Source organism: Apteryx mantelli, chromosome 3 (assembly GCF_036417845.1).
Source record: "Apteryx mantelli isolate bAptMan1 chromosome 3, bAptMan1.hap1, whole genome shotgun sequence".
Taxonomy (NCBI): domain Eukaryota; kingdom Metazoa; phylum Chordata; class Aves; order Apterygiformes; family Apterygidae; genus Apteryx; species Apteryx mantelli.
The window spans coordinates 88193869-88206388 of NC_089980.1; the positions used below are offsets into that span (position 1 = coordinate 88193869).

At 37.0% G+C, this 12520-nt stretch overlaps 1 protein-coding gene across 12 annotated transcripts in view; it reads right to left on the reverse strand.

Annotated features, from left to right (window-relative positions):
• Positions 1-12520, reverse strand: part of ARMC2 (armadillo repeat containing 2) — a 75739-nt gene that overhangs the window by 44786 nt on the left and 18433 nt on the right. For all 12 annotated transcript variants that reach the window (XM_067293883.1, XM_067293882.1, XM_067293878.1 and 9 more), the window contains one exon: positions 2952-3022. In XM_067293883.1, coding sequence (XP_067149984.1) covers positions 2952-3022 — 71 coding nt within the window. The remainder of the gene's footprint in view (positions 1-2951; positions 3023-12520) is intronic.

Consider the following 12520-nt stretch of genomic DNA (forward strand, 5'->3'; position numbering starts at 1 on the left):
CTTTACCATGAGGGTGACAGAGCACTGGAACAGGTTGTCCAGAGAGGCTGTGGAGTCTCCTTCCTGGGAGATATTCAAAAGCTGTCTGGACAGGGTCCTGGACAACGTGCTTTAGGTGACCCTTCTCGAGCACTGAGGTTGGACTAGATGATCTCCTGAGGTCCCTTCCAACCTCAACCATTCTGTGATTTTGTGATTTTTTTTTATTATTATTTTTTTTTTACAAGGTGCATGTAGGCATTTTTTAGAGTTCTGGAGTAGGCAACCAAAGTTATTGTTATAATATTGAGGTTTAGGGTCATTTTTAACAATTGATTATTTTTAATAGGGATAAAAATCACATGTGACTCCACTGAATAACACAAACAACGCCATTAAAACTAAAATACTTACGTTTTCAAGTGATACTTGCCAGAAAGTATCTCCTATTATTTGGCACAAACTCTTGCATTTAAATGACATTTAAATGACAATGTAAATTCTTACCTAGTCCAAGCATAACAATAATCATTATCAAACACAAAATATATTTTACTACATAAGAATACTGATAAGAGAGGCTTTCATTGTGAGAACTTTAAATCAAATATCATCTCAGACCTTAAATCAATGACTGTATGCTAAGCAGTACTTTGAACAGTAAAACAATTAAAATCCTCCCGACTATTTTAAAAGGCTGCTCTTAAAAAAAACCCAAAAAACTCTTTTTAATACTGTATATCTCTATTAACTATAATTTCTACATATATTTTACACTGAGTAAATCTACCAGTGATATCTATTTCAACAGATCATACATAAATGCTGCTGTTTGATAGGTATTATACTGGTAAGTAAATATATATTGTTAGTGTGTGCATATACATATATTAGTATATATTATAGTATATAGTATATATTATTAGATAAGTGGGTTATAGAACTGTTATATTATTACTTCTTTTGCAGACTTTTTTTTATTTTCTGAATCAAATGAGCTGATAGCCTTACTTAGATTTTTAATGATCAGTAGCTTATTTAATAAAACACTGCACAGCATTTGTATGAAGTGTAGGTTCTCTTCTGGATAACATAAGAGCGCAGCTCAAACAAGAACACAAGAGAAGCTTGCACTGATCTTTCCTGCCACAAAACCCACATATTGATTCAAGTACTTCCTTTCCAATTCACAGCTACTTTTCCTAAATTGAGAGGTGGGACTGACTTCTAATCATGCATGTGCCTAACGTTATGAAGCAACAAATAGTTCATGTATGTATTTACAGATATGACCAAACTTCTCACTAGAAAAAAAGAATAAAAAAAGCCTTTCAATTTTTAGCTCAGAACAAAAAGGACTGATTTTTTTGTGTCACTCTTTGCCCCAAATGTGATACATTTGTCAGAAAAAAAAATACCAAGCTAAAAGCCATATAATGGCATAATTCTTTTAAGCTAGTATCTCTTGTAACTAACAAAAAAATTAAAATCAGTTTTTAACAAACAATATTAATCCTAGCAATAAGAATTAGCAGGAAAAGTTTGATTATAAAGAAAAGAAACAATAGTAAATTGAATATTTGCATGTGTCTCAGTCCTGGGAGATTTTAAAGGTGCTGATGAAAAGTTTTAGAACTAGCTGTAGTTAAAATATTTCAGGAACTGTCCTGAACCTTCTAGTTGAGCAACATACAATTCAACAGGAAAAATACTCAAGCAAAAAGTTCAGCAACTTGAAGATTTTGCTGTCTCAGTTTTTCACAGGTCTTAACCACAGCTTTGCATTCTGGTCAGGGGAAAAAAAAAAAAAATCACTAATCGGTCTACATTTATTGGTTGCTGTTTTTAGCATGTAAATACAAGAGCCTTAGCAACACTGAGCTTTCAAAAGCCGTGTACTGCCTGACTTATTGTGTTTAGCCTTTTCATGGAATACTGAGTGGCTACAAATAGACTGTTTTAACACTGATGTATGTCTCTAAAATGTGAAAGTATAAACACAATCATATTTGAAAATAGAAATAATCTGTAAATGAACACTCCCCGTCAGTACAGAGAAGAAATGATTGTGAGCTCCTAGTGCTATCCCAACATTTATTCTGGGGTTAAGAATGAAGTATGTGTGAACTAAGGAAGCTACACAATGTTTTTTTTTTTAAAAAAAAGTAAATATACAAGAAATAATCCTAATAATACACGATTTTTTTCAATAGCACAAATAGTTATGAGGCCTGTACATGGGGAAAATACAATCCCACAGAGTACTAACTCCCATAACATGATAAATACTCTCAGCTCCCTCTGAAGTCAATGAAAGCAGAGCACATCACAGCCTCTGCCAGAATGATCCAGAATCAGGCCAATGCTTAGTTCTAGAAAAATAGTAGTAAAGCAACAGCAGAGTAGAAATTTCAGGTTTATGTACTAGACTCACAGAAAGTCCAGCGACTTTCCATCACATAGTATGTGATAGATTTCTATCTACTATGTATGAAATGAGTCAGCTACAGGGAAATAAAAAATCTGTTATGTAAAAATAGCAAAATGCATCCCTACAGGGGAATCCAAAATCTGTATCTTCAGCTAACACAGCCTGGCAGAGCTTTATTACTTTCAGGGCAACTATGACAGTTTACACAAACTGATGGGCCAACCAAGTATTAACTATTGGCAAGTTCTTAAGTCTACATATGGGAAAACTAGCATTTCCACCAGAGAAAATATCAAGAGATCTCCACTCTAAAAATCTGTTAACTATTGTTTTTCTATGCCAACAACACTAAAAATCCCAATATATTTAGGAAACCAAAAATACTGTTCAGTGAAAAAAGAAGAAAAAGATCTTCAAACCACAAAACTTAGATTATTTCCACTTGACTGTATTTCACATCTGCAAATGTAAGGAAAAAAAAAATACAACAATGAAAAAGAAGACCTATTTTGACTAGAGATTGAAGTGCTTTATGAAGTACCTGTTAGTCCTCTTTTCCAGCTCGTACTCCTTGGACATGATGAACTCGTGCCCAACTTTTTCATCTGGTCACTAAAAGATAGAGTGTACACACACACAAAGTATATCAGAATGCGATGCTTAAAATGCTTCCTTCTTTATATGACATCAGCATATCAATAGTTAATTGAAAAAGATAAGCTGCTTTGCTAAGTTATTAGTTTATCCACTCATTTAAAAAAATGACATTTAAATATAATTTCCTCCAGTATGTATTACAAAAAGATCCTTCAGAAACACTGACATATTTACACCACAAGAGGTCACCATTATGGAATAGAAAACCTAAAAGCATTTACAGCTGTACAATAAAAGTTGAAATAAATTGTGCTCAAAATTATCCAATTTTTATCAATTTCATTAATTGAATATAAACTCAAATAGTTTAAAACTGTAAATTCATCCATTCACAAGGACAGTAATTTCTTCTGACAGAATTAACACTTCTAAAAGATTTAATGAATAGCATTTTTAAAGACAGAAATAACTTTATCAATAACCTTTAATCTAAATAGTATAAATTCCAGGTCTTCATGTGAACTACTGCTAACTGCAGTGATCACTGGGTTTGTTAATAAACATGCTATGTTGTCATTTCTTTATAAAGCAACACTAGGTAATGCCATAATTCCTATTGGTTGTATGATTAGTCTTTGTTTGGCCAAAGAAAACTATTACATACATGTATGATAAATCTGTTCGTCTATCTACACTTTCAAGCAGCATTGATCTAAAAAATATACAGGTTATAGACTTCCTTTATTATTAAAATAGGAATTTCCCCCTCCCTAAAATTCTGTACTAAAAGTCTTTATCTATGTTTTCTACTCTCAGTGTATGTCTAATTTAACAAATCTTATTTATAGCTCATGTACCAATATAACCTAATCTCCTAAATTTCCTTTTACAGGTAACAGAAGTGTGCCAGCAACGTTATTGTGATTTTCTTTAACCTGTTAATTTGGTTGCTATAAGGCTTAAAGCTAAACTCTTGTTTAAGTGGTTTGCTGGACTGCCACCTAAATCCTGTCTGCCAGGCCAGACAAAAGATGTAAGTCATCCTATCAACAGATGGAGACAGAATAAAAGACAAAGCTCTTGTAAGGTCACTTCCCTACAAAAGGGACTAGATAGCCCATTGTGATCAGTCAAAAGTTTCCCAAGCAATTACATTACAGTGGAACACTTGCTTCATTATGGTTAACAGGGAATAATGCTTTCCTTTTAAAGCATGGGGATTTAAGTGCTCTAAAATTCAAATGCTTACACAAACTGTCTTGAAATTATTTCAGCTCATACATGGCAAATCCTACTCTTCTGGGGAAGCAACGCTTAAACAAAACAAAAACACTACACAAGAAAACTTGCATCTCTAAAACAGACCAACATCTGCATATACATAGACTAGGATAGAGGGTTGCTACAGCACATGTTAAATATTGACAGCAGTTCGGTGTATTAACACAAATAAAACTTGGTTTTATTTATGTGAATACCTCGTCCTACAGACTTCAAAAGTTCAAGAACTGATTCCATGAGGCTCAGCCATGCTTGAAATCAAGCCTACAGACTCCAGAAAGGAGGCTGGACAGGCAAGAGTGTAACTACTCAGTCACCTGAGATTAATCTAGCTATATTCATTCTTAAGAATGATGTGTAGGCATGATGATACCATCTGTCTATATTAATAAGGATTTTGAGCTTGCTTTCCTCACTAAAGGAGTTATGTAACTATATCTTGTCAGTGCCTCTTCCCCTAAAAAAATTTAGTCCATAGGATAAATCCAAGAAACCTCAACAGAGAATCCTACAAATTCTGTAGGAAACAAACTGCTGAACAGAAGAGACCCTGAAGCAAAGGATGTGGTAACCTGAACACTTATCAGATAGAGACTCCACACACAGGACACCATGAAAAAGTTTGAATAAGGAAGAGAAACAAAGAAAAAAAGGTTCCCTCAGAGCCCGTGCCTTCTTAAGAACCAAGATCAAACAGCTGAGAGATGCAAGCGTGTAGGAAACCACACTGCTGGCATTCACAGAATTATCTGCTTTGGGGAAAAATGTCCTGATACCTTAAACAGGTAACAAGAACTATCATTATTTCCAGACACAGAAAACACTGAGTATGTATATAAGTGAGAACAACTGGTAGGCATAGAGATCTCTAGGAAGTATGCACAATTTATGAAGCTTGTGAGATTATAAAATCCCTTTAGGTATCTTTACCATGCTGCCAACTGCATTTTAGAAACAGAGACTTGTGCTGCTTTGTTATCTTTTCACTTTCTTATACAGCTGAAACTCCAAGCAGCACTACCTTGTTAAGAACTATACAGTTAAAATGTAATCAAATTGCTCCTAAAGAATGTTACCTACTATTGAGGGGAATTGGCTTGTCAAGAGAGGGGTTGCCTTGGAAACAAAGTCAATTGGCAGATATCATCTGATAAAAGACTCATCAAGAAATAAACTGACAGAGGTACTGATGATTTATAGAGAAGAATGAACTTGATAACTGGATCATCTCTGTCTTCAGCAGCTCAGGTAAGGCAGATCACAGCAGCCCCTATGAAAAATGCTGCTTTCTTGAACATACGCAGACTTTGTGAAGACTTTCAAAGAGAAGGTGAGCCAGAACAGCAGGATGGTATTCAGGATTTTTCCCTCGGTGAAAAAATGCATGAAAAAATGCATGAAAGCAGCATTCATTCAGAAACTCTGTGTTTTTCCTTGTATTTTATATATGTATTTCCTTGTATTAACATGGACCATGATGTGTCATAGGGCCACAAAGCCAGCAAATCACTCCTTTATTTTTATTAATTTATTAATTTCCTTGCTAGTACAGAGCCCTGGTACCCCAAAGATTATCTAGTTCCAGTTAAGAGGGAGTGCACAGGTAAACGCTAACACAAGTTAATGCTTCTGTACAGAACTGTCTCTAATAAGCACCTTTGATCAGTCAGGTAGCTTGCTTTGCAGAAAGAAAACAGAACACGATCATGTTTCCTGTAGAAAAGCCCTGAATTTTGAACTTGGAGGCATTCCGTCTATATACTGCCCGCTCCTGTCATCATGGTGAGGTTCTTGCAACACTTCCATAATCTTACAACTTTTGAGGGCAAAACTGGAAAATATGGAAGTAGGAGATGAACAGATGAGCGCAATAACAGGATGATGCAACAAAGAATGAAGGATACGGGGGATAATTTTCAAAGAGAAGAGTAGGAATAACCAGGGATGAGCAAAAGACAAGTGCAGTGAGTATGGGAAAGGCTATAAGACCCACGTTATACTCCTCTAAATGCTAGGTGGATCTGCTCCTCTAGATTATGAGTCTTTCCTCCTGCACCCATGTAAATTAAAATTGGGGTGTCTCTCTCTCCCCCAAAGGAAAGGTACAAGTTGTGACAATTTAATGTAAACCAAGATCTAAACAGAGTCTTGTAAAGGCAGTGAGATACTAACCTAAAGACAGTGCACAGCACACACTGGGTAAACTTTGTGAGGAGGCCACAGATAGCAAAAAATAGCCAAGATACAGAAATATATTTATTTTCTGTTTTTAAACACTGAAATGAAAATGAATCACCAACTTTATGATCTGGAAAATAAAATTCTACAGAGCACCCTTAATTTTGCATTTATAGGTGTCTTTTGTTGGTGAATTCCATGGAACTGCTTAAGACAACGGATTGTCTGGCTCAACATCCAAGGGACTTATAGATGCTGACTAACAAAACACCATTTCCTCTCCCTGTCAGCTCCAGACAGTAAACCTCAAATATCAAACATCTAAACCAGAAAAGGTAACTTGAAAGATAGCTTGAAAAAAAAAAAAAAAAAAAAAAAAAAAAAGATAGCACAGTGATCTGAAAGTGTCATCTGCAGAGGATGCAAAAATTTACAGTATACATACATCATATGTAAGTATATGTATCAGAACATGGTCTAGATAGTCCAATAGCTTGTCTTCAACTACCCTTAAGTGTTTCAGAAGACAACATAAAACCAGTAAGTACAGACATTCAAAGAACAACCTCTTTAGAAGTTTCTTCTTGCTAAGAGGCCTTTAGTCTGTTGCTGCCACATGAAAGATCTCTTATCATATCATCTGTGTGCCCTTGATAAAATCTCAGACTCGGTGCTAACCTCTAGTAGCATTTTCTAAAATAATTTTTAGTTGTGGGAAGAAAAAATTTTCAGTTTATTGCCTTTAAGTTTCATTTCTTCAATGTCCTTTTTCTGGAGTTGGGAAACTGTAATCAGAAGCACAACATTTCTAAACATCTGTATCTGCATAGCATTTACCATATCAGTTAACCACAGTCCTAATCTTCTCAGTTCCTTTCTCACAGGCAAATCTAATCCCCCGCTAGCTTCACTGTTTGTCTGTACAGTACTTTCCCCCCCCCCTTCTTTATTTTCATGGGGTAAAGAAAACCAATAGTAGGTAATCTGAAAGTATGCTAGTCATTCCTGTAGTGAGACACATATAAAAGCCATAAGTTGCACTAAAAGTCCACCTTGCCCAGTATCTTCTAACAGGGGCCAAAAGGCTTCTCAGATAGCTTCAGGGAATAGAGGGTGCTGCTGCAGTGCCCTACTGGAGTTCTCCTTCAGTTCCTGCCTTCACATTTTTCACCCTCATGCATTCCCCCCCCCATCCCCCATCTATTGTCCTCAATAATCACTTGATTTCTCCATGGTTTATTTATTCCCCGCCACACTCACCAATCCTTCCTACTCAGCCCTGAGGGGAAGGCCAAAGAAGAATCCTGGCAAACTGGAAACCTGGAAAGAGGCATAAGAACAGGACAGTGGCCAAAAGCACGCGCTGCCTACAGAACAGTTTAAGAGGAGGGCAAACAAAGTGCTACTTCACCAGAATCCTCTCCATCCCACTGTAATATGACAGCATTACAACATTTTCAGTCAGTTCATATCCCATCTCAGGCATCCTAACACTGTTTGCTCTAGGAAAAAACAAAAAACATAACCCGTAAATCAGACAAAATACAGCTGTAATCTCAAATAGATTTGCACAATGGCCCAGGATCCCACACAAATTAAAACCAGTGGGAATGTCCCCTCCAGCCCCAGCAAAAGTGCTGAAAATTATACCAAGATTCTTTTTATTCAATGACTAGTTAATTTAGAACCCCAAAACATGGCTCAAATTCTTACAAAGAGCAATTTTATTTTGGATCCTTGGGATACTGATGTTTTCAGGTCTTAGACCATCCAGAAGAAAGCATTTCCTATCTTTTCACAAGACTCTGAAAGCAACCCATTCACTGCAAAAAGGAGAAGATGTAGACTGTTTATACATAAATAGAAGCACTGAACATCAGATTTTATAAACATATGCTGCGTGCATTGGTAAACCAGTTGTGATGTATCTACACCCCCCCCCCAAAAAAAAAAAAAAAAAATCAAGAAGTCTCACTAACTAGTGAGAAGAATAGATTTAGAGCATTGCTAAGCAGATCCTAGGGGCCTGCCAGCGCAAACCACAGGCATCAGAAGAACTACTAGGTACAAAGTAGTTCCTTCCAGACCTAGATCAGAGTTCAGTGCACCCTGACTGTGGGTAGTCCTGCAACAGACAAGCTATTTAGCAGGACCGTTCTTTGAGATATGTTATCGATTTATATGTTCAGAGTGTGACTACATCTACCCTATAAACTGGGTTTATTTTTAATGCTAGCAGTATCCAGGAGGGCATGCCTTCTACAAATTAGGATCATTAGACCATGTAAAGAGTTCCTTTATTTATTTTTATTTTTTTTAACCCAGAGATTCCCAAATTCTATATGGGCTAAAAAGGGGAAAGTTGCAAGATGTTGTGAAAGCATATACAACAAGGAAGTCGCAAATAACAAGTTACAGGTTAATAACTAGTTTTTCCTCCTTTGAGTGCCTGTCATGCAATGTGTGATTTCAAGAAATGAGTCATACTGTGATGATTTCCACAAACCCACAGAAAAATACTACCTGAAAAAGTATCTCAGAGTGCCTTTGGGTCTTTATTCAGTTGGTCAACATCATACTGTGAATCCTCAGAGAGAGCACCGTGCTTAATAAGGTATGATCAGAACTTCATGACAACCCTGCAGAACTCATCTAGAGGCATATGGTTGCTTGTACTTTGACTAAATGAGCCTTAACTAAAATGGGTGGGTGAAGGGGAGAAGGAAGAGTTCTCATCACACAATCCAGTGAAAAAATTCCCCTGGTTGAAATGCATATTTTCCTAGGACAACTCAACAACAGTCAGAGTCCTTCTGAATGATTTCATGCTGACAGTATAGAAAGAAATAATGCCACATCTAATGTGTGACAATTGCTAAGTAGATTTAATTGTGGAAAATATGGCTTAGGGAAATACCTCACACACATTAACAGCTTGGTTAGATTGTAACTCTGAAATAAATTCTATGACACCCTAGATAAAAAGTCAAAGAAAGTCCTAAAAGTCGCCTTATCCTTAAAGGAAAGAGCAGCATCTGCTATAAGAGCCTGAACCCTTCCCATTCTCCTAACGGAAGTATTTTCTACCAAAAAAGGTATTTTATTAGACAAGACAAACAAAAGGACGCCACGAGCTTTCCTGATGCAGATGTTAATAGCAGATTCAGATAATTCTGTGGAACCAGATTTCTCAGTGGGGCAGCGGGGGGCAGCATCACACAAGTGCACTGAGAAAAGATAGGATTATGAAGCAAGGGAAGGGCTCTGCATCTGTGAGCTCAGAACACATAAGGTCCTGAAAATAAACTGTCCAGATCATGCTAAAGTCAAGTATAAACTATGCCTTATCATATCTGACCTCTAAGAATATACTGGATAAGAGGGATCAGGTTGGCATAAGAAACATGCATTAATTTCCCTAACTATGAAACCAGGACACTCCAGGAAAAAAAAAAGGGAAAAAAAAACAAAAAACAAAAGAACCTAACTTAGCTTTTTTGCTGACATGCATGACAAACAGAATATCAGGATACTGCTGTTATGAGAAAAATACTGGAATGTCACTGTATAACTGCCATGGGTGATCAATTTTAGATGCCTGAAGTCATCCACCAGACAGTGCATGAACCCCTGAAAACTAAGTTGGTGAAAGGTGAATTCTTTATTGTAATTCCAGAGGCTGAGCATTTCTCTACATCACACACCCTATTTGTGGATGTGAAATGTAGCATTGTTATCATCCATCATTATTTGAACAAGCTGCCCTCAAAAATGAGGCAATAAAGCACATCCAACATAACTCCCTACTCATCATCTGCAGTACATTGACAAAAAAAAAAAAAAAAAAAAAAAAAAAGAGCTCTTCCATCCACTAACGACCTTAAGCCTTTAAAACACCAAAATGTTCCTGCTCCCCTTAGAGGAAGGGCAACTTTGATCAAGTTTCTGGATGTTAGGAAAAAGCCATTGTTCTGCAGAATGTTAAACCAACAGTTGCAAACTTTACTTGGAAGAGATGCTACGCAGTCAGTGCAGTAAATATTGGGAAAATAAACAATTCAAAATTATGTATGTGCGTGCTGTACTTGTAGCTTGCATATGACTAAGAGCCAGACAGACTATAGTCAAGGCTGTCCATGTGTGGTAGAATATTTGTTAGAATCTAAAAGTGATCTTGAGGTAGAAAAGCTTTAGCCACCAGGTAGTCCACCACTGCTCTTAAGAACTTTTAATACCACAGAGAAACTAGGTTTGATTCCTGTATGTTTTCCCTGAGATTCAGTAAACACACTACACTTTAAATAAGACTGAACATCTAACTCCCTTCAGGGTAATTATTCTTTGCAAGTCAGCCATCCAAGATCATTACCTTTCGTCTTTCAGATAAGTAATCACAGCAACCAGAAATGTTACCTGCTGTAAAACATAGATACTTCTAGTGCAAACACTTGATCAAGGTGGCAGTAACTGTCTTGCAAGTCAAGATGCAAACCAATTTTCCTTCCATAGCAATGGAATTATTGCTACTAAAATTTCACATTTTGAATTTGAAACAATACCATTCAAATCACTTGAAGAGAAAAGCCTTAGTCAGCAAGGACTAGGACTGAAAACTATATAAGGGCATCTATGTGGGTATCCTGTACTTCACAGACAGAGCAACAGTGAACATGCATAGCTCAACTTAAATTCCACACCAGCTGGAATATGATCAGGATTTAACCTTTAAAAAACACACACATATGCACACTGATCCCAGTTTTTCTTAATCAACACTTTTCTCTCATATGCACTACTTGAGGCCTTCCAATAACAACAGGTATACTATGCAACAGACTCAATTATCTAAAGATTGTGAATGTTGCAGCAAAACTGTCTTGAAAACTCCAACATGCCTCCCCCTGAAATTAAGGTTAATGGACTATGATGAGTACAGCCATTCAAAAAGCTACAGCAGCATATTGTAGTGACCTGCACTGTTTAATGCATCAATTGTGCAGACCCATGATAATAATCACATGGGACCCACAGTAAGACAAGCCTGGCAACAAGATGCAGAGCTGTGCAGTGCACAACACCAAACAGGCCTAGGAAACCAGTCGTTTACACTGTGTGATTATTCCTATTTCAAGTCAGATTGTCTCTACTAGCCTCAGACAATCAGGAACTCCAGTCCTCTCTGAAGGCAAGTCAGTACAAGAACATAGCAAGACTGCAACCTAATGCTCTCAGTGTCCTTGAGGATCTTTGTAGTTCCTTTAGCAGGTCTGCAAGACAGAATCATTGGAAAGCTGACTGATGGCCCATTATGAGGCCCATCATCTGAGACCCCTGTGCTTACGATAGCAGGAGCCTGTCTTCAGGCTTTACAAACCATGATCTGCTATCCTCCTTGTCTGAACTTAAGGCCAAAGACTACCTTATTAAAAAAAATAAATAAATAAAAAGCAAAGAAGAAACTGAAGAGTGAGAATAGCTCAGTTATATACTGAAGAAACTATTCAGATGATGCATGCAATACATATTGCATGTTATGCAAACCTACCCCCCCCTTTTTTTTTTTTTAAATACAAAATCTCAATTCCTAGCATAAAACTTTTAGGAATATTACACTGCTTGAAAAGGTTCATTTTATGACAGCAGTAACCAGAAGCCTAACGTGAAAGCTGTCGCTTGGTTAAACACACAAAAAAAGGCAACACAATCGCTCCACTTGTTAAACTTATCTATCCTAGAATCTGTCATTCTAAATTTAAAGATTTAAGAAGAAATCTTTTAGTCACACAGATATCAGAATTCATTTCTCACTTTGAAGATTCCTCCTATCCTCTAGGAAGAGCAGGCGGAGCAAGAAAACTAAGAACAGCAGGGAACATGCTGAATTTCGGGAAAAGTTCTGACCTCCAGAGGTCCTTTCCAACCTCAACTAGTGTGCAATTCTGTATGCAAAACCCAACTGGACGTGGTCCTGGGCAGCCTGCTCTAGTTGACCCTGCTTGAGGAGGGGGGCTGCATCAGATGGTCTCCAGAGGCACCTTCCAACCTCAACTGTTC